This window comes from Anoplopoma fimbria, chromosome 24 (assembly GCF_027596085.1).
Source record: "Anoplopoma fimbria isolate UVic2021 breed Golden Eagle Sablefish chromosome 24, Afim_UVic_2022, whole genome shotgun sequence".
NCBI lineage: Eukaryota > Metazoa > Chordata > Actinopteri > Perciformes > Anoplopomatidae > Anoplopoma > Anoplopoma fimbria.
In genome coordinates, this window is record NC_072472.1 from 21,545,921 (window position 1) to 21,568,980 (window position 23,060).

The 23,060-nt window shown below is 42.7% G+C and overlaps 1 protein-coding gene across 1 annotated transcript in view; it reads left to right on the forward strand.

Moving 5' to 3' along the window:
- The first annotated feature begins 2,389 nt into the window (after positions 1-2,389).
- The window catches only part of esama (endothelial cell adhesion molecule a), a 56,768-nt gene continuing 36,097 nt past the window's right edge, over positions 2,390-23,060 (forward strand). Inside the window, exon 1 of the mRNA XM_054626540.1 lies at positions 2,390-2,729. Coding sequence (XP_054482515.1) covers positions 2,663-2,729 — 67 coding nt within the window. The 5' untranslated portion in view covers positions 2,390-2,662. The remainder of the gene's footprint in view (positions 2,730-23,060) is intronic.

Genomic DNA, 23,060 nt, shown 5'->3' on the forward strand with positions numbered 1-23,060 from the left:
CATATTAAACAAAAAGTATTTGGTTTTGGGACCAAACTAGACATGTAAGACATCACCTTGGACTTTAAGAAACTGATGGATATTTTTCACTTTCAAAATCAGATTCATCTGGTGAAAATAATCGTTAGATGCTTCTCAAGGTTTATAATGAATGTTTATGGTCACTGCCTGTGTTTGTATAAAGATATGTATAAAGATATGTATATATAAAAATGGATCTATTGCAATGTGACTATACGTGAGTGCTGCATATACATATAAAAACAGACCAGCTGTGTATATATACACATATAGTATATACACTTAATTTAACATTATGATCACATGTGAAAGACACATGTTGGTGTCTGTGTTGCACATTGGCATTATAATATGTTCTTAATTTAATTTGAATGTATTTTATATGATGATGACAGTGATGGCAACAGTAATTATTCTTTTTTTTTTTCTTATTTATAATAAGTACTAATTCTGTTCTTTTATTGGGGGTTGGGCATGGGTTTGATAGGAGGATATGGACTTTGGTATAGTTGCAGATATCAAGATGATGGTGAAATACATTTTGTGTATTTGTGCACTTTTTTTCTGTAAAACCTATGCGATAGGAAAGACAAAAGTATCTTTAAAGGTGCTGTATACTTCCTGTAAGTCGCTTGGATAAAAGCGTCTGCTAAATGACTGTAATGTAATGTAATGTAATGTATACCAGATTGAGAGGATTTCTATGCTTCTCAACGGCTCTCGGATCAGAGTCGGCAGCTAGAGGCTAATAGTGCAAACCACGGTAACGGTGCTGACAGAGCTAACAGAGTTTACCTGAGGGGGAACTGAAGGGTAGGTCCTACGTTTCCACGACGACGCCTTCAGTCGGGGCAGCATTATCGGCTATAACTGCCCTATGAGAGCGGTGCTGAGCGGTGGCCTTGAGCATGCCGGCCTGGTTATTTAAACGAAGCTCGGATAACAACACACACAGAGTGACAGTTAGTTCATCTCTGCTCAGGTATTACTCCGCTATATCTTGACATATTACAGCTGTTTGATGCTATATTGATGCCCTGAGTATCATATAAAATAATTTTACCAAGCAATATGTTTAGCCTCCAGGTGTCAGGTTTGCTCATCATAGGACCAGACTCGTCTGTTTGGATTAGCAGTGTGGTCCTGAATCCAGTATTAGCCTCTGTGGCCAGCTTAAATAATTTTTTTGCAGGACAATAAAAAAACAGCCTGTTTTGACAGCTTGCCCCCTGAATGCTGCGGATTCCAGCTGGAGGCCCAGATGCAATTTAAAGCAACACAACAAAAATCTCCTCCCCATGAGACTTGGACCCTGCTTCTTTGGATTTAATCACAGGAATAACCCCTGTTCACCTCTCATAATTGAGCAGTCGTCCTGCGTTAGCCTCACCCTTGTTGCTGAGGCAACAGGGCAACCTTAGAAAATGAAATAAAGGGGTCTGACCACCGCGGGGAGCACAGGTCAGTCCATATTTTTACATCGTAGGGGTGAGCTCACCTTGGGAATTCACGTCAAGCTGAGTCCAGTCTGATTCTCTGCTTTCATACCCACACCTCTTCACACATGATAGAGCAGGAGCTGAAGATCTTCAAGGGGAGGCTGGGGAAAAGGATGGAGCTTTAGTTGTGTGGGTTTGGAAAATAGGCTTATTGTTGAAAAAAAAAACTTGAGCCAGGGTTTTTTGAAATTGGTAAAATAGCACAAGCGTACGGCTGCCTAGAATTTGATGAAAGACCCTTTTAAAGACAAATCCAGGTCTGTGGTGAGACATTTGAGCTATAATGTTGAAATTGAGGAAATTATTTAATAATCAGTAAATGTATTTCTGTATTTTAAGAAACATTAAGCCTGAGACCATGTTTTTCGCAATTAATTGTCTCTCCTGCTGTGCACATAGACATTTTGATAATTCGTTTTAACTCCCACCGCCACTGTTTTATGATATTTGTTTTTATTTTTATTTATATTAATGTTTTGAATGAACACTACCCATTTTCAACATCGTTATCATATTTCTCATTATTACAGATTGGATCAAGTGTTTTGCTACATTTCTGTCAATTCAGAATTATATTCAAAATTGCACTTGAAAAGTAGCCTTTGCACCTGCACATAACGAACTATAAGAGGACAGGTGTTCCCGTCGAGCTGGACAACAAAGGCGGCGAAACAACGGATAACAGTCAGCTCGTCTTTCAAAGTAAGAGCGGACTGTCAGGCAAAGCATTCAATTAAACAGAGTACGTAAATAGCGGGGTTTATTTTGAAGCTCCGAACCGGAAGTTGCCTTTGAATTATGGCAAACTTGATGCCAGGCAAGGTGGTACAGTACGGCTCCTCTCTCTCTTAGTCTCTTAGTCTCTCTGTCTCTCTGAATGACAAAAGACTACAACTTGCGGACTCGCTGCCGTCTCGATACGGAAGGATACCTTGGGTGTCGGAGGCAGTGACACAATTGACACTTTTTTCCGCCACCTCACTGCAAAGTCAGCGAAGAAAGGGGGTTCCTGAGGCGGCCGCGGGACGAGACGGCTCCCCGACATCCCCTCACCCCCGGAGGAGCGACACTGAGCTCACATACCGAGCCGGGCCGAAGGACGTCAAAGCGCCGATAGAGCGGAGACAGTGACCGCGTCTACCATGGAGGTCTGCGCTGCTTCCAGGAAACTTACCCTGCTGTCGCTCACCTTTCTGTGGGGGCTCTCAGGTCAGTTGACACATGGTTCCTCATTTAAATTTGCGTTTTTTTTTTTTTTTTTTTTTTATACACCCACGAAAATGCACTTCACATACTACATGCTCTATCAGATATTTTATCAATAATGATAATAACATATTTGAACAAAAAAAACTGATCATATGACAAGGTGACAAGTCATTCAACACATTTTCTGTGAGATTTTTTTTTAAAACATATTTTCTAGCATTAATCTCCAAGATATTCCCATTCTTAAATATGTGAAATGTACTCCTTATAGCTGACTGGGTTTGACACCACCCTGACACCACTCACCACAGCCCCAATAACTGGTCTAAGGTCTGTTTCTGGGGGGGGTTCGCTCCTGTATGTGTGCTGGGAGGGATTTTAAAGCGGAAACACCTGTTTGGTTTTTCACAGGATTTGAAACAAGTGTGTTACACATGATTATGTCTTCCAGGGAAGATTAATCCCTTTATAGCTGTGCAGCCTTGGCCCAGCCGTCACTCTCTCTAGCAATGTATTAAACTCCTACTTATACTGGTAGCTGTACAGTACAAGCAGCCTACTTTCTCCCTCTTCCTGCCATCTCTTTGATATAAAATTGGGGCACAGTACAACCGCACAAGCATTTTGCAAATGTTTTTAAGGAATGAGAATTAATTATTAATTATTAATCAGGTTAAAACATTTTTTTGACAGCGTTCTCTAGAAGGGAGCATCATTTTCCACTTTGCAGGAACAGATTATTGTGGTTTCGTAGTGATTTTTCAAAAGGTAGTTTTTTTGAGAGAAGTTTTTTGTACAACCCGAGGTCAAGTTAAGGCACATCCTTCTGATTTGGCACCAAAAATCCTCCTCCCAAAATAGCAACAAGGGATTGCTGTAAATTCACAATCGTCTGGTCATGAATTGTCAATCATCATCTCATCGTTCCTCTTGTCTCAGCCCTCAGCATCGACATTTTGTGACAGCCATGACTGCCTCCAACGTTCAGTTTTTACTTGGATGTCTCTTACGAACCAGCCCGCTCTCATATGGAAAAACAGGAGATATCCATTTAAGTTAGGGAGCGCCGTCTGCTTCAGGTGAGTGCGTATTAGCTCGAGCAGAGGACTTCAATTTGGCCTCAGGAGACCCGAAAGCATTTTCAGCTTCAGCTTCCTCATTTTGCCTGAAGTGATCAGAGCTGCCGAAGCACGCTGTGTGCTATTCAGCGTTGTTGCCAAAACAATCCCATGTGCTGACACACAGGATCCCAGGCTTGCTGGTTTAAGGGGGGGGGGGGGTTACCTGGGAAATGCTACCACACACACCTTTAAGGCATTTCAAGGTTGCTAGTAATGTTGCTAGTAATGTCTCACACCACCTGACCTGGAGTTTTTAACAGCAGGCTGTGATTCATCGGGACAATACAAGCTCAGTGGCTGACCTTGACCTCCGCAGGTGTGTCCTGAAAAACACGGAGCGGTCAAGATATGGGCAGGAAATGTTCATGAATAGCAGCCTGTGGCAACAGGAAAGCCGAGTGCTCCTCGGGTCCCCGATGTAGGCCGAACGCGTTAGAGCAGGAAGGGAGCGAACGTCCATCCAACAAACATGGCAAGGCCTTGTTAAGTCATTTTCTGTCAAAAATCTGAGCAGTGGAGAATGTTATCAGACTGTCGACGACAGGGGAGATTGATGAGTGGTTGGCGTAAAACTATTGTGCATGTTTTGGTCAGTTTTTCTGCAAAGCTACCAACATTTCATCATTGGGTTTACGATTGTGAGAATCTGCTGTGTTTCCAGCTAGAAAATGGTGGGACTAAAAAAAGACGTGATGACACCTGCTTGGGCTTTATGGCTTTTTCACTGTCATCTTTAGGTATATAGATTAAACAATTAATTGATTAATCAAAACATATCAACAGATGAATCGACAATGACAAAAAAATCGAGAATACAAGATAGATGTAAAACAAACTAGGGCTGAACAACTGTGGGAAAGAAAATCTAATTGCCATTATTTTGATCATTTAATTGTGATATGATTTGAGATATAAGAGGGAATAATCATTCTTCATCATTATTCTCATGTTCACTGATAAACATATGGTGTGATGGGATCTGTACCAAACAAAGTCCCAACATTAATTTAAAATGGTGTTTAGACCCACATTACACCTTTTTAACAGATATTGCTCCTCCTGCAGCATACCATAATGGGATTTTGATAAAATTTGGATGAAGTGTGCAGCCCTAAAACAAACAAACAAACAAACAAAAAAACAAATTAATAACCAGCAGGCTGTTCCAAAGATATTGTAAAATATATTCAATTCAATTCAGTTTATTTTGTATAGCCCAGAATCACAAATTACAAATTTGCCTCAGAGGGCTTTACAATCTGTACACATGTTACATCCTCTGTCCTTCCCTCACATCGGCACAGGAAAAACTCCCCTAAAAACCCCTTTAACAGGGAGAAAAAAGGAAGAAACCTCTGGGAGAACGACAGAGGAGGGATCCTTCTCCCAGGATGGACAGAATGCAATAGATGTCATGTGTACAGAATGAGCAGCATAACAGAGATACAACACATTCAATGTATATGACATAAATGATTCATATAATAAGACTACTTATAATAACAGCAGCAATTATTATAGTAGAATTATAATTATGAAATAGGGATAGTAATGTGATTAATAATAATAATGGAAGTAGCAGTGGGTGTCAGTCGGCTCACAGCAGGAGGCACGACTACGGTCCAGGTACCACAACGATTCATATGAGACTTACACTGGTACAATGCTCAGGTAGAAACAAGTTACACACACACACACACACACACACACACACACACACACACACACACACACACACACACACACACACACACACACACATTGGTTCAAGACTGAAAATAAACAGTATTGTGAGTTCAATTTCATGTACTGATGTTGGATGCCACTACTTGACTGTCATCCTGTGTTCCATTCATTGTTTCTTTGTTAAACTAATCTGCTCCCTCCCAGCAGTTCTTTCTTTTTGTACCAAGCCTTTTCTGCATAGTATTGAACTGTGCTTCTCAATGGCATCAACCCATTTAGATTGTCTCAGAAAAGTCATGATTGGATCAGCTTATTTGATTACATATGGTTGAAAAGGCCCTGTGCCTAATTATGCACTGTATTCTGGTTGCGTTACAAGTTTTCTCCTCCTGTCATTTGTTCCAAGACAAGTCAACCCAAGAGTCAAACACAGGTAGAATTGCCAGTAAATGTGTGTAATGCTGTTTGTGTTCACACCAAACACAAAGCGAATTTTCCCTTACCCTACTGGTGCGAGTTTAACCGTGACATTATTATTTCAGTTTATTCATGTTAGACGCTCCGGTGGGGCTTGCCTTCATGTAGACACAAATAAGATTTTACCGATCATAGCCAAAATAACCACTGTTACTGCTTCTTACATATTGTGGAAGTTCCAGACATGCCGCAAAACCAAATGTAATCCTGTCAGGGTTCATTACATCATCTGGAGATGCTCTGTTTATTAATCGATAATAAGGATGCCGAAGTAACTACATAATGACGGCAATTTGTGAAAAGTCTGAATTCGTGCTCTGTTAGGTCTGTCATGCTTGTTCTCAGAGTGGAGTTTGGATCGATCACTAACACAAAAGCAACAGTGACGGTATTGTTTTTAACATAGACAGGGGAAGTGCTATGGAGGTCAGGTGACGTAGTATAATGAGGGAGACAGTGTACGTATGGAAGAGGTAGGGGCGGGTCAAACAAACAGACATGACGGGCAAAATGTCCTTGCAGGTGCTGTTCACCCGCTTTCATATGACATCAAGTTGCCGCCACGTCAAAATGTGTGGAAGTCGGTATATTTGCCAGGACAATAGTAGAATGGATCAAGCCATTGCGTCGGCACTTGGTCTCCTCAAGTGGGAATCTGGACGACCCCAATTTGTACTATTTTTAGATGTTCCTACCGCCAATAAAATAGACAGTGTGCAGTGGAATAAGCTTAATTTTTTATTCTTGGCATTAGCACCCTGTGTGTGTGTGTGTGTGTGTGTGTGTGTGTGTGTGTGTGTGTGTGTGTGTGTGTGTGTGTGTGTGTGTGTGTGTGTGTGTGTGTGTGTGTGTGTGTGTGTGTGTGTGTGTGTGTGTGTGTGAGAATGCATTTGTTCATGGCAGCGGTGTGTAAGCCATGCCTTATCTCTTGACCAACAAGTTGTACAATTACTCTTCTATCCCGGACACACCATCTGGCAAGAGAACATCTTCATTTGTTTTCCAGGTGGGTTCCACAATGGATTTAAGTTATTTAACAAGGTCAATCCATACAAGCTTCAAAGGCTCCATTGGGATGGGGGGGGGGTCTGTGCTGCCACTGCTGATTTTCTGTGGCGACTCTTAGTGATTTAGAGTAATGAATGAGAGGGTTGCAAGTGTTATTTTTAGCTACAAGTATTATTTTAAAATGGGGCCATTTAGGGCCCTGACCCATCCCCCATTATAAAGTAACACGCCTTAAAGCTTGGCATAATGACACACTCTACATATGACAATCTGACAACTGGTTTGTTTCCTGTTTCACTTCCTATTGTTACCCTGACGACACTTCATCCAAAAATATAATATATGTCCCCTGAGACCTTCAAAGGGAGGGCCGTGGAATGCAGTTCGTCCCAATTTACGACTATGGCCTTATCACTAATTGCCCATTTCTTAGAATAATACCAAATGGATGTGCGGCAAAGCCCCTTTCCACTCTGAGCCGGGATTACAGCGGTTTGAAGCCTGCAGTCCTCATGTATGTGTCCCCAGCAACTGGTGCAATTTTGATTTGAGGGGGGAGATTGAGGGATTTATCAGTACATACGTAATGACACAGAAATACAACTGTGCACTTCTGCGTCTCGGGCGAGGCAGTTTGCTGTCCAATCGTCAGTTCGTGCAAGAGTGCCAGGGCCTGTTGTAATCCCATGTATTTACACCCACCGACACTCGGTAAGAGGACCAGGAGAACAAGAACCTGAAGGGAGATTAGTGCAGGTTCACCCTCACAGTGATGGGTAAAGGGAGAGCATGAAAAAAACTTACCATGCTTCTCTGTTTCAGTCTTTTTCCTCATATCCTGTAAACCCTCCCCTGTTTGTCAAAATGTTATTGGCCTATAATCATAAACCGTTCCATGGCCACACATCTCCAAGTGGGCTAAACAACAAAAAGACACAAAATAATGGCATGGCTGTGTGGTTTGAGGGGCATTTTGCAACTGATTCTGGGAATTTTGCAGCTCTTTTTAGTCGTTTTCTGTCTCCTGGTGGTCGTTTTGCTTCACTTTGTAGTCATATTGTGTTTCTTTGTAGTAATTTTGTGTCTCTTTGTGGTCATTTTGCGTCTCTTTGTGGTTGTTTGATTGAATCTACAATAAGAAATGTTAACTCACTTCAAACAGAGTCATGTGCATAAATACCCAAATCTTGGTTTGATTCAATGATTAGGCCTGGGGTCATATTCACAGGATTAATGCTGTGATTAAAGAATGTGGAGCACTGCAGTATTAGCTGCGTATTTTAAAGGCTGCTTTGACCTCTAAAGACCATGTGCAGGCTAATCATTAGAGGTTTGGCAAGTCGCAACTCCTGCCCCACATTCACTGAGTTACTACTATTTTTAAGTTCACCCATACATTAATATTCAAATGTGGGAGAGAGGCATGGGAGTAACATAACCAGTAGCTTGTTGCCTTGAGATGTGTTGATGTGTTGTTGAATGAAAATATTATCCACACTTTGTCTGGGTTGTCCCTCTCCTGGGCTTTCCCTGATGTCCCCTCTCCATCCGTGGACGCAGAAGGAAGACGGCCTCCTCTCATGGGGTCATGAGAAAGGCACTGGGCGACTTTCCCAACATTCGTCCCCGGCCTGAGGACTCTTAAAGGCACAGGCGCACATACTTTGTTACGTCATCTTTCTCTTCCTCTTCCCTATGTCTCCCTTTCTGTCCCTCCCCATCCTCCTCTCTTGAAATGGAAAGCTCCTGCACCCTGCACACATGGACATAGTGGCTGTATATGGGTGTTGATGTTTTCCCTGTTAAAGTGATTGATGCTTGGAAAGATGCAGGCAAGTTGATAGAAATCTCTGGTGGACAGTAAAACATGGTTTTGTGTATTGTTATACACAAAGTATTCCCAGCTGATGTTTGCTCGTAGCCATTTGCGTACAATAACAGTTTCTCAACGAGGCTTTCATTATCATTATAAAAACAAATACAAGACGTTTTGTATATTTATGGAGATATTATCACGATTTCTGTAGGGTTTGTCATAATAACGGCATATGCTGCTGAATTGCACATACAATACAGGACTGCTGCGTCAGCCTCACACCCAGCACTTCATTTAGTGTTGCCTGTGATGCTGCCAGGAGTGACAGCACACGGCTAACAACTATTTACAGTCAAGAGAGCCACACAAGGCTGATCAGGTGCTTCTTTCTGGGTATTCTCCCTACACTCTCAGCCTCACATCTGCCTGTAATATATGTGTAACCACTTATTATAAATAATAATAGGTAACTGACTTGGTGGCCTAGCGACTGCTGACTTAACGCACCGTAGGAAGATCCCAAATTACATGATAAAGCAGTATATTATGGTCAAAATTTGTAATAGCAGCGTTTTACTCCTGTCTTTCACCCATCAGTGTCATTATTAAACGTCCGGAGCAGAGAGACAAAGTCCACTAAGGGAGGCAGAGAAGGGGGGTGGATGGGTTTCAAACAAACACAGGACTTGTACTCAGGGGATCGGTGTTCGTGTCCTGTTTCAGGCTGGTCTCATCCAGCATTCGTAGCCATACCCATGAAAAATAATCCCGCTAAATCCTTTTGTTTGTTATGCACGCAAAAATGAACAAGGAAGTATAACGACTGCAACTGAGTTGTTTCCTGTGAAAAGGGAGGTTTATTTTGAAAAGACTGCATGCATTTAACGAGCAAAAACTCTGTCTCTGGCTTTCGTTGGCAAACGCACAAAAAATGAGGAGTAACTTTTGAAAGTTGAGTTCTTTTTACTGGCGATGTTGTGACACTAAACCACTGAGTCACCTACTTATTCAACCCAAACCACAACGTTTTTTTCCAGGAAGAAGCCTCTGACCGAAGCCTCTGGTCAGAAACAACTTCTTCTTTTCATTGTGCCACTCAATCAGAAACTAGCCCTGTGCTCTTTGATGTCAAAAATACAACAGCCACATGACAAAAGCAGCTGGTTCAGAGTCCATGTTGCTTTTGAAAATTCACTGCATGACTGATTTCTGTAACCTCAGGAGAAGAAGAAGAAGAAGAATAAGAATAAGAATAAGAAGAAGAAGAAGAAGAAGAATAAGAATAAGAATAAGAATTGCTTGTTTTATTAAAAGCTTCGAATTTTCAAAATGTCTGCCTCTAAAAAAAATGAACACCCGTTACTGTGATCTAATGGGTTTTGTAAGGGTCTCTGAAGGTCAAGGTTTGTAGGATTTTCTCGACCCACGGGGGACCACAGTAACTAAAACCGAGCCCCGATACAGCTGAAGGATACTCGGCAGTCTCGCCTCCCAGATAGACAAGACGAAACCACCGCTGTGGGCGAACGCAGTCTGCTTCCAGTGCCGCCGACAGATGTTGCAAGCAGAGGTCAACAACGACCGCGGCCACACACCCTTGTAAACCTGTCCTTCAAAAAAAAAAAGTGAATAAAGCTGTGGACAGACGGGAATTGAGGGCATGGGCTTAGATAAGATAGGCTGTTAAATAATTCTTACTAGGAGGTACTTGGGTGGGGGTGGGGGTGGGGGTTAGAGCCTGATGCACTTGCGACTTCAGGGAGACTGATATAATCCTGTTTTATTCCAGCTTCCAAGTGTTTGGGCGGCTCATAATCACACGGCAATCCTATATCCATTTGTGAGCTGCTGTATTGTTTTAATCCCATTCCCCCTCCTTTAAGGGAGCTGTTTTTTTATGAGCTGTTCCAGATGACCATCAGGATGTCATGTACTTCATTTAACCTTAATTAGAGACGGATGACGTGACCTGCTGCCGTCGACATTTGTTGCTTTTTCTCCGGCTAAAATGAGAAGTTAGTTTTATGTTTTTGTACACTGCTTTTTGCAATGAGAAAGAGAGAGGAAGGAAAAAAAAATACCATCGGAGCGTCTCCCCAAATCATTTGAACACTCTGGTTTTCACTTGCACCGTAGAGCCCGGCTGTCCTAAATGGAAGAGGCTTTGCAACGGCAAGCTGGGCCGGACAAAACACAGCAGAGTGCAATAAAGAAAGCATCTGATTTATTTATTAGCTGATACCAATCACTTAAAACATGCTCGATTGATGAGGCTGTTTAATTTGCAGTATTAAAAACTGGGGGTCTGTTGTGACATTCCCAGCGAAAGGTGGCATCTAGGAACACACCTGCATTTACTGCTAATCACCACAGGTGTCCTTTAATGGATCGCAACAGTGTTAGCAATGTGAGGATACTATTATTTCAGATAAAAAGCTTTCTATACTCTAGACGCTGACACCTGTGTGCTGGGAATGTCTTTGACATTAGCAGAAGTATAATTACGGTGGCCCACTGAAAGTCATGAGGCAGGCAGCTATGTGGAAAAGTCATTATAGACACACTATTAAGCAGAACCTTTAGGGCGTCAGAGCTGTTTCCTCAGTGAGGCAGAACGAGGGAAGAGGTCCCATCAGAAAGACGGTAGGAGGCATTAGTAAGGGTCTTACCACTGCTACAGCATAGCATGTTCAGTGTTCTCCACGAGGGATGTTTGAAGCATTGAAATCATTTTTTTTTAGTAACTTGACTTTTCTTAATTCGCCCTGGACTACTTAGTGATTTCCTACATCTCCCAGAATTCCATGGATCAACCCCAAGGAATGTCAGTGGGCTTGTTACATTCAGATATTTAGAGTAAGAGACTTCTACTGTCTGCGCAGTCCTGCTGAATCTGAGAAAAGCAGAACTGTCACACAACAGATACTTCATAGTGAGGAAGTTTTCCCACCGGTGTTACCGTTTACACCGTACATTTGACAAGAGTGATATCCATTATGGACGCTCATTATCTGCTTATTTTACTTTGAAACTGAAAGGTGAATATGAGTCTTCTGCCTGCTGCACTGAGCAGACACTTTAACTCTATAATGTAGCATCCATCATCCGACTAAGTATTGATAACATGCTTAGAAGGCCAACTTTTTTTTTTACAAATTACAGTTTTTATTAATCTTTTAAGCCCTTCTTGTGGCGATTCTGCCCCTCCTACACAAGGACACCCATACACCCTTGGGAGAAAGTCATGTAGTGGAACTGCTCTGTAATGGTAGCACGGCGCCATCGCTAAAGCACGGCACTCATGGAGCACACCGGGCCTAAATGAGAGCAGCTGATTTGCTGTAATCATGGATAAGGGGCTTAACGCACCGAGATGCGTTGCTACAGGCGCTGCTGCTTCAAAAAACGCTTTGGCAAACGTCATTAATGGAAATGGATCACTCACTTTAGCCTACATGAAACTATTCTGTAGCTCTCTCACAGCCCAACAGCTAACTATCAACTAGTTAGCATCTACTGGCATCAAAACAGGAAGGCCATCGGGTCTCTCATTGTGTCCCACAAACATCAGAGGTGTCGTTCACACGGTCCAGCATGGCAGTCACCTTCTGCCCGCCTGATAAAGGATGGCACTATTTATCCAGCTCATTTAAAAGCTCAATACTGAGGCAGGGTGAAACATCTCAATAAGAGACAACTGTCTTTAGTTGACCAACGGATGCTCCACAAACTATAGCGTTTGTCTCAGAGCTCAGCTCCCCAGGTTGGAGACCTGAATGAAGGAGCCTTTCATGAGGGACTAGTGTGAGCCAGGGTTTTCTGAAGTCTCCATCCTCACAGTCTCATGCCCAGCAGTGAGGAAAAGAAACAGCTCCATCAATCACATTATTTCACTAGCTTGTGTCTGCGATGTTCCAGAGGGCAGGACCTCCCGTCATCTCCACCCGCTGCATTAAATGGTCCTCCGCTCCCTTCCTGCAGCTAGAGCCTTTTAATGAATAACATTTGTTGTCACCATTTATGAATGGAGAGAGACAGAAAGATCTGATGAGAATGATTTTTTTTTGTTGTTCTGAACAAAAAGAGGAGGTATACTGTATGAATACAGTATACCTCCTCTGCTGTCCCTCTGTCTCCGTTCCCCGTGTCTTTCATAAAAATCACTGCATCTCCCTTCCTCTTCCTCCTCGCCCTCTTATTTTCCTCTTCATCTCGTGGTCCGACCCTCCTCCTCCTCTTCTCCTTCATCCCATCTCTCCTGAGGGCTTCAGCTCCAGCATCTCATCAGCATCAGTGTGTCGGGTCAGCCAGGAGGGTTAGAGCGAGGGGGGGGTTATGTTACACCAGCGTGTGTGTTGCTGATTTCTACACATTTCTATGTGTTTGTCTATAGTTTTGTTTGAAATGTGTTTTTGTTTTTCTGTGCACATGTGTGTTGGTAATGTGTCTGTGTGTATATGTGTGCTCGGCCCTTCAGCCTCAGACTTTCATGTGTTTATACTTCCTTCCTTCATCTCTCCCTCCATCTCCCTCCTGTTTTTTTTTTTTTTTTTTTTTTTAACTGGTCCTTTCCTCCTTGGGTGGTGTATGTAATTATAAGCTCTTATCTATTTTCCTGTCACACATAACTACACTCCGGAGAGAGCTCAGTTGATGTCATTATCTCCAATAATGACTCAGAGGTGCAGCCCGCCCTTCCACCTCCATCTTCACCACGCTCCAACATATAATTGCTATTTATTGAAAATATCTCCCACTCCGCTGTGCTCTCTTCTGGCTAATGCACCCTCTCCCACGGACCGTCATGAGAGCGGATATGTTTTAATATGCCGCTAATATGCTCCTTTTTTCCCAATATGTGGGGGGATGTCTGCCAACACTCCTAATTGGATTTCTCGTTCTTCATTTTCAGGCCAAGTGACAACAGCCCTCAGTGAAAACATGTGTGCTGTCATCAGATTATGGGCCAAAGTGTTATCTATCCACCTATCGCTGACATTAACATTACTCCTCAGAAAGAACCGACAGAATGTTCATTTGTCCACGTCTTTCAAAAAGACACAGCAAATCTACCTCATCATGTGTCAATGCTATGGTTAAGGTTTGGGAACACAACATTTCCTCAGTCTGCATAATGGATGAAGTAGATCAGTAAAGTAGCAGCAGCTTCAGTGCTCTGTCTGAGTCTACATAGGTTGTGTTCAGGCACAGTATTTAAGTTTAGGTCACCCGCGTTCTGGCATTGCACAAAATCGCTGCAGTTATGTGCATAACAGAATTAATAGACTTGAAGAGTGAAAAGACGCCTTGGGTCACGTTATGGCTCCTACAGTGTCTCTGTACAGCTAGATTGGTTGAAATGGGAAAGTGCCAATCTTTCATACACATGACAGACAAACTACTTCAAAACGCCTTGTGTGTGGACAAGCGTTGGTTAACTAGTTGGATTGGATAGATTTAGGGCGACATCGTGGTTTGTGTCCAAATGACTCCATGAATCCGTTGTTTCCATCCAATGTTTTGGACAAAATGTCACCTGACATCTTCCATCCTTTCAGATACTTTCCGAAACGACTGATTCTGTTCTACCTCTTCGGAGCACAGCCTCCTTTTTTCAAAGGGGTATTGGACAAGTTTACATTTTGCGGAAACAACACACATGCACTACTAACTCGTCAAATACCCACGCTTGGCCAGCTGCCCTAAGCTTCAAACTGTGACACTCTAAGTTCCCCTCTGGCGTCAGTTTCTCGCTAGTTACATGCATGGTGTCTTTGCAAAATAAACCTACTGTAGAGTATTTGAGGAGTTGGGAGCGAGAAGGTATTGTGTCGGGAACCCTCCCCAAACATTTGCAGTAAATCCCTTTGCAAGGCATCCGCCGCCCAGGTCCAGCTGTCCTCACATGCAACAATTGTTAATTGTCAAAGTCACCGAGGACCTGTGTCCCACGGAAAGGCCAGATCAGTTTCCTTGCAGGGAATGTCTGACGCAAGCTCTATTTTCTGATGCTCCAGCCGAGAACAATGGCATACGTAGCGTCATGTATCAACAAGACAGGAAAGTACACAGGAAATACTTAGTACTTAGGCAGAATGCTGTGTTGAATGCACAGCCCAGAAGCCTAAATGTCACTTTTGCTGTCTCTTCCTTCATCTGTCTGCAAACATATCTGTCTCTACTGTACATGGGCTCTGAAGTACAGTACGGCAGAGGAACAGAAAGCCCCCATAATCTCCTCTGCGCATGTGTTTGAAGAGGTGGAAGTCTCTCAACTGAATGCTAAACAGGATCTATGAGGATTAGGTCCAGGTTTGAGGCAGTTTAGCTTATTGCTGACTCTGTTTCGGGACTTAGGAATTTAAAAACGCTTGCCACTTGAACCACAAAGCGACAGATTTCTCTAATGTCGCATTCTGAGCCACTCTGACCAACCTTTTTTTTTTTTTTTTTTTTTTTTATTCTAAAAAAGCCCTAACAGACAGAAAGCCTTTGGGTTGTGCTCATCATTGATGTTTTTGAGTGTTCATTAGTGACTGGTCATTACGCTCACTGATTTCCTGAGGCCAGCCGTCCGTGAGAGCCCATTAACCCCAGACATTAAGAGTAATTAGGCATAAGTGCTCACTTTTTGTGCAGATATAGTTTATGTGAATGTATGCTGGAGGGCAATTGGCAATTTACATTAGGTAGGAAATTTACCTCCTGGGCGCTCTATTTCTGTATTCCCAAGAAACGTGAATTCCTATAGATGTGACTCAGTGAAAGAGACAGATTGAAGGGGAAAGGATGAAGCATAGTTAGTCGTGGCATCGCTGTGAGGGCTCCTGTCTCACTCACATACTCATATATACTGTACATACATGCTCACAAAGGCCTTATTAAATGTCTTCATCACACTGTCGTATGAAATGAAAATCCTCATTTGGATGCAACATGTTTGGCATCCCCCTTGGAGAGGATGCGCCACAGCGGCTTCATTCTCCCTCCCTCGGGTCGCGCACCCCCATGCCGTTTCCGCGACACTCCGGCCGGTCCCCTTGACGGCAACACTTTAATCACGATGGCAGATCCATACATCCCCGCCTCCGCCACACACTTACACACACGCACGCACACACACGCACACACACGCACACACACACACACACACACATACACTCACTCCTTTTAACGCTCATCCTCTGGAAGGACGAGAGGCAAGCCTCGTCTCATCCGTAATCTCTCTCCAGTGTCCTCCTCCGCCATCAGGAAGATAACATTACAGATTCAGTTTGATAACAGCGTTGGCATGCACACAGATTCCACAGAGGAATACTAGTTTCTGCCCCCCCCCCTCCTGACACTACCTGTCAGCGAGCAAGAAATCACACAGCGAGGCGCAGCAGAAACGATCAGAACTCCCCTCAACCGCCGAAACCTGTCGCTCATCCGTCTTTTACCTCCTCCCCGTGTTAAAAATAGACCCAATCTGTCAAATCCCAACTACATTTATTCTTTTTCCTACCCTCCCTCTCCTTTTTCCTCTCTTTCACACTTTCTTCAGCTATTCATAATTTGATTTGCTGACTGCAGCAGATTCCTGGGTCATCACAAGGCACCTGATAGAACCACGCGTGGCTCGTCATTATAAACCGTTCTCCCATTTCTCTCCATGTCGGTCACTGCTAACATGTCCGCTCGTCAAGACAAAACAAGACAGAAATCCTCTTGAAGTAACCAAGGAATCATTACAAAGGCAGCAGCACGGCGTCATCTCTGACCGCTGAAAGCCAGTAAAGTGTCAGCTTTAAACAAGGTCTTTATTTTGTGAGTCATCAAGGCAACACGAGGCAACTGGAGAGGCTTCGTAGGAGTCAGAGCTGTGTCTCATTCTGGAAGTTGTGGAGTGCGATGTCCGTCACAACCGGGTCTCAAACCCATCCACGTCATTTTTATACAAAGCAACTGATGTAGTCCGTGAAGTGCCCAAGTCAAGAACAAAACACTGGGCTTTTACATTTTCCCGTGGCACATACTGGATTTGGGAGGGGGGTGTTGTCGTCGTGACGTCACCCATTGGTTTGTGGGCGGCCGTTTTGAAGCCTCAAGTTCACCATTTTGGCCATCGCTGTCCTCGCTTTTTTGCAACCAAATGGAAGTGAGCATACTTTTGTTGCATATGTAAACCTGAAAACTAAGTAAGGAGTACTTGGAAGTTTACTATGAATGTAAAAAAACAGAAATTGACATGCCGTCTCTGACACGGCCAAAGCTCTAGAGGGGAACCTAGAGCGTCATCTTAGGACCACTTAACAAGCGGCAGTGTTTGGCGCGTTTTGCAGTGAGAATGTAGTGTTTTCCACCTACTTTATTTAAAAAAAACTATTGCACTCTGCAGGAAGTTTTGTTCTTGTATCACAAATTTACCCAATGTTGAAAGTGATACCGATGTTACCAGAGTTACCGTTTTTATGTAAACATGCACATGCGTTTACCTTTTATGGCAAACTGGACATGAATTACTTCAGTAAATTGTGTTTAATTTAGCCATTAAAGGCTAATACAGTATGAATAAAGATTTAATCAGTGGATTGACCTCAACTGTGGCAACATGATCTCTTCCCTTCTCATATTTTGCCGCTTGGGCAGAATCCTTTTTGTTTAGTATCGTGACTAAGAAAGTTAATTCATGGTTAGGTTAAGGAAACACATGGTTCATTCAAATCATGGTTTGGGTTAAAATAAGTATTATTATTGTTATAAAATACAGATGTAACGCCATGTCTCAGGCGGACTATAAAGGTTGCCTTGTGCGTCGGTATAAAGACGCTCTGAGCCTGAGACCAGGCCGACTGTGGTCTACGTTCAGCTCCTCAGAGAGACGGGGCTGAGAATCAAAGTGAGGCTGGAATGTCCGCTGCTTTCATGAGGACAGATGGCGATTAGACCGCTGTCCTTCATCAAACTTTTTGTTCCTCCATCAAAGTTTAGAAGAGGAGTTACGCAACCAATTACTGATACAAGCAACATGCATCACGTGTGATAAGACCGGAGACGCTCTGGTGTATTTGTGAGGACCTTTATACACAGACACACACACACACACACACACACACACACACACACACACACACACACACACACACACACACACACAGAATTTTAATGTTTGATTGTTATCACTAATGGATGGTTCATTTATCTTCCCTTCAGTGTTGATGAATGGGTTATTTAAATAGCTGGTAGTGCAAATGTGTGTCTGCATGTCCAGACAGATGTGATTCATTGCAACATGGCTCCTGAAATTAACCCTTACTGATTCGGGAGTTTTCAGAGTGACATTTTTAAAGGGGCCTTCAGCGTTTTCCAGTCTATTGGAAAAATGAATGCATATTTAGCTTTAAAGGAGAGAGGATAAGGATGTTGCATTAAATTACTTAGCATAAAGTCAGTTTGCGAGGTTCATAACGGATTCTTGCAAAGTTTTGAGTGTGATTGACAAAGTAATAAATTGAACTCCATGCGAATGCCAGTATGCACTTTTGCTCTGCCACTGGTAGCCAATGTTTTTCTGGCCTAATCACAGCTATAGAATGGATGTAAATGAGAGATGAATGTTTATTTGGTGTGATTTGAAATCACCAACTATTTCAGCAATAGTTTCAAATGAATATAGTTTGTTAAAAGGGCTCCAAATAAGAAAATACATTAAGAACAGATCATGGGACATTATAACTGTGGAGAAAATTCTGAGAAATTGCAGCTGACTAAATTAAAGTGGAGTGACGCTGAGTGCACTGAGGTTGATTTGTCCCAGCCGAGTTTAACTTGTACCCAGGGGGTGGATGTCAGCCAAAGGTCATGCACACTGAGTTGGTGACACCCAATGCTTTTCAATAAATCATAGACACACAGAGAAGAGAACGGTTGGCAGTGTAGTCTAAGAAATAAAGTTAGAGTATATTAAGTATTACAAGAGGAGTGATGAGACAAGAGAACAGGTGAAACAAAGGGACCAGCTCACGTTTGGGTCTCTGGATCCAGCACATGGACTTACAGCTGGATGATGAGTCATTTTAATGCTCAGTACTGCACTTCAGAAACCATTTCACCTGCACCCTAGAGCTGCAATAGTTCATGCATACATTTCTGCAAGTTGCACATTGGAAAATTAGATTCTCCACGAGTGAAGTTCAAGGTCAGAGTGTCACTACAAGTCTTGAATTCTTGTTTGGCTAAATAATCCTCAACAGATGTAGTTTCTTCCGTTGTCATGGAGATGATTTAGTTTTCCTTGCGATGTGACCGAAGGTTTGAATTTCATAGGAGATTGTCCGAGATGATCTTTAACCTTGGATGTGAATGTCCTTGATCGTACTGACTCCCGTTCGACAACCTTTGACCTCTTGCTTGACGATGCTGTGAGTGGTTTTGGTCGGCTGTTCAAAGACAGCTGCTATAGTCTGTTTCTATTTCTTTATTTGAGTGGCTGCGTGGCCATCTTGGTATTTGGCCATCATCATCTTGTTTTTTGGCAACCAGAAGTGACACAAGAGGGTGGAGCTGTTTTAAAGTATTTCACCTATCTATTATAGCTGTCATTACACCTGCCCAGGGAGTTGAAAATTAGCCAAGATGGCTTAATTTGCACATTTACAGAAATTTGTAATAATCTCTACTGGCCTTGTAACTTTAAACTATCAATTTAAAACACTATTTAAGAACACACTGTGAAAGGGTTAAAGTTCTAACAGGAAAACTCTCAGATCGGATAATGCCGTGGTAGAGATCCGTCAATCACTGTGTAGCTCCGCCCTAAAGCATACCCTGCTTTATGGTCTATTTGACTCTAAATGGACCATAATTTACTAATTGAACATCATGCTGTATTGAAGAAGACTTGAAACTAGAGATTGAGACCATAAACTCATGTTTACAATGTTTACTGAGGCAATAAATCAAGAGAGAAGTTGAGTCATTTTCTCATAGACTTCTATACAACCAGTCCATTGTAGTCAGTTCCTGTCCTGTTTGGTGGCTGATCCAAATCTCTCGGTGATGGATGTGCAGAGGACAGACTGGATTATTGCGGTCTGGAGCAGATATCAAGGCATATGAGGTACATCCTATGTTGGGCCTTTTCCCCTGATGGGCTCTATGTTTGACTATATTTCTGCAGGACAACATCATTTGTCTGTCTTGAAAGTCACTGTTGAAAAATAAATCTGTTATATGATATTACAAGGCTCTGTTTCATGCTAAAAATGACGTGATTGGTTGGGGTGAGAATAAATACTTTGTTCAGGTTAGGGGGGCCCTTCATCATCATGGCTACAATAATGACCATGTGTAGTGGTTAAGGTTAAAAAACGATCGGGGTCATGGATAAAAAACCGGACCGATCCATCCACCCCAACCTCGTTCTTACTTTATCGCTCTATAAAAACACCACCTGACATACCAGAGTCATAACTCCTGGGGCTGCCGGAGGTTCTGCTCGTCACCTGACTGTGAACACGTTGTTTTAAGGCACTAGCTTGCAATTTTTCTGTGGAGGACAGTCTCATTTCATAAAGCAGATTGGCCGATTTTTTTATGTTCAAAGTCAAGACACTAAAGGTGTGAACAGGGACACACACGTTTGTATTTGTGCACTAGTGGTACAGAGACATCTTCCCAAATACACCAGTATGAACACACCAGTATGAACACACCAGTATGAACACACCAGTATGAACACACCATGCTTTTACCATTACATGATCACTTCTCTTCCAAACTGTGACGGGGGAAACGTTTCTTACTCTCTTTCTAGACCGCATGGCTAACAATATATTTTTTATATATTTTGAGGAGACATGACTCACCAAACTCATTGAGAGTCTAAGCTCCAAAACATATGCAGGAGGATTTTTCTTAAAGAAGATTTTTGAAAAAACACGGAATTGAAAATCTGCGCAACAACTTCCATTTAAGTAGGACTTTATAAAGGAACATTCTGGACCAAAGAGAGATATTACTCAGCGTAGTCAGAGCTGGCGCTCATCAAGAGTTTTGGACCGAGTTTGCCAAACTGAAGCCCCTCTGAAGGTGAACTATTGGCTCAGTTCAGTTCAGGTTTTATCTGATGCAACAGAAGCATCTGGGGGAGGCTGAGACGGAAAGAGAAGACAGCAGAGAATCAGTGACCGAAAGGCTGAAGAAGATAAAGACGATTTTGTTGAGAGAGTCAAGAGGGCATAGAAAGGGAGAGAGAAAGGGAGGGCGGAGGGGAGAAAGTGGAGGAGAGTGTGCACAAATGAGGAGTGCGGCAGATAGAGCCAGATACCGAGCTGGAGATTTGTCTGTTTAATCGAGTCGGCGAGGATTAGAGCCGGATTATGTAGGAATTGCGACATAGCAGCAAATTAGCCCGGTAGCTTTAATCTGAGAGGCGGACAAAGCCAAAGTACTCGACCAGACAGAAGTGTGTGTGTGTGTGTGTGTGTGTGTGTGTGTGTGTGTCTGTTGGAACATACGACTTGTGGGCTAATATTCCTGATGGTGGCGCTAGAGCGAAATTAAAAGTGTTCCCTATAGTCCTATGTTCTAAAGGGATGGGGAATGATTTCATGAAAAAACCTTATAGTTAAAAACATTTAAATTCACACTGCAGCAAAACGTTTCCAGCTAAATCAATGTCCAATGGTCATGACAGTAAATGCAAAAATGTTGATGTAAGCTATTGCAGTCAATGGAAATAACATGTTTAAACATCACTTATGGAACAATTCAGCTGTGTAAAACAATAAATTACAGACATCTTTGTTGTTTAGATGAGGTACAGAAATTCTTTGTCTTAATGACCAAATGTTGATACCAGTCTGAATTCTGCCTTTCCATGCAGAGCTAGTGATGGCCAGGGCTTGTGAAGTCATATTGTGAAGACATCTGTGGCTTTTAGTCGGCAGATAGTCCAACAGCATCCGGACATGCCCTTGATGTTGAAGGTCGTGAATTCGATCTCGGGGTGATGCAGAGTAAACATGCTAATGCCTACTCAAGCGTAGTGTTGTGTGAGTGAGAGACACACGACTTCTTGGTTTAATGATGATCCTGCTCTTCCTCCTCAAAACGCCCGGCCCCGACTCAGTGCTGCGCTGCAGCTATGATCTATATTTTATTTTCCCCTCTCGGAACGAAAGAGATTCACAAATAAAATCTTCCCTTTTTACACTTTTAGGTTCCAGTTTCAATATTGATTTACAGCTACAAGATTAGAGCTGCTCCAATTATTGGATTAATGGAGTTGATTGGAAAAAAATGGAACAGAATTTTGATAATTGATTAATTGTTGTCATTTAAAAATGTCACGTTGTGCTCCAGGACATGGTGATAGACATGAGTCAAAGTTTTCTGACTATTTATGAATCAAAGGATTAAATAATATGCAGATTAATCAATTATGAAAAAATATTTTCGTTTTCAGTCCTCTGGATTATTATGCATATGCCACTCAAAAGGAATTTACACACATAGCACACTAGGACTCTGTTGATTACCTATAAAAATCATGAAAACTAGATACTGACAGCTTTTTTTTACTCAAATTTACTTGATTTAAGAATGCAAGTCACTCCTAAATGACAGGCTCTTCAAACCTTTGGGAGCTCTTAGCTGTAAATACAGGCGGGCAGCAGGAATCAGCAGCCAGTATCGAAGTCCTGTGAGCAGTCCAGCCTCTACGAAACCCGATCGGAGCAGGTAGGTCAGGCACCCATGACGGCGGAAACAGTCCAGTGAGTCCTCCATTCACGGTGTGATCAGTGTTGACAAGCCCCACGCACACATGCGCAATGGCTCGCACCAACTCACACCTGAGTGGGTCGCGAAGGAAACGCACACTTTATATATCGAACACACACAAACACACACCTTTGGGTCCGTTTTATTGGTGGCAAAGGAGGAAAAGGGGCCCAACTCACGTGAACCTGTGGTAATGAGGATAGATGGGGTGTAGAGGAGAGCAAAACATCTGAGTTATGGCTTATTAAAGTCAGCGTAAGTGTGTGTGTTCACGGGGGAACAGGATGAAGTTCCTTACATAAGAGCTCATCTCCAGCCTACAGTAGCACCTTTGCTATAGCCGAGTCCCTGTCAGCCCTTGGAGTGGCGTCCGCCTCGTGTCTGTTTCAATCACAGTCCCTCCACGAGGACCCGTATGTTTTTCCCGCCCTAGCCCTCAGCGAACTTGCCAGCAGG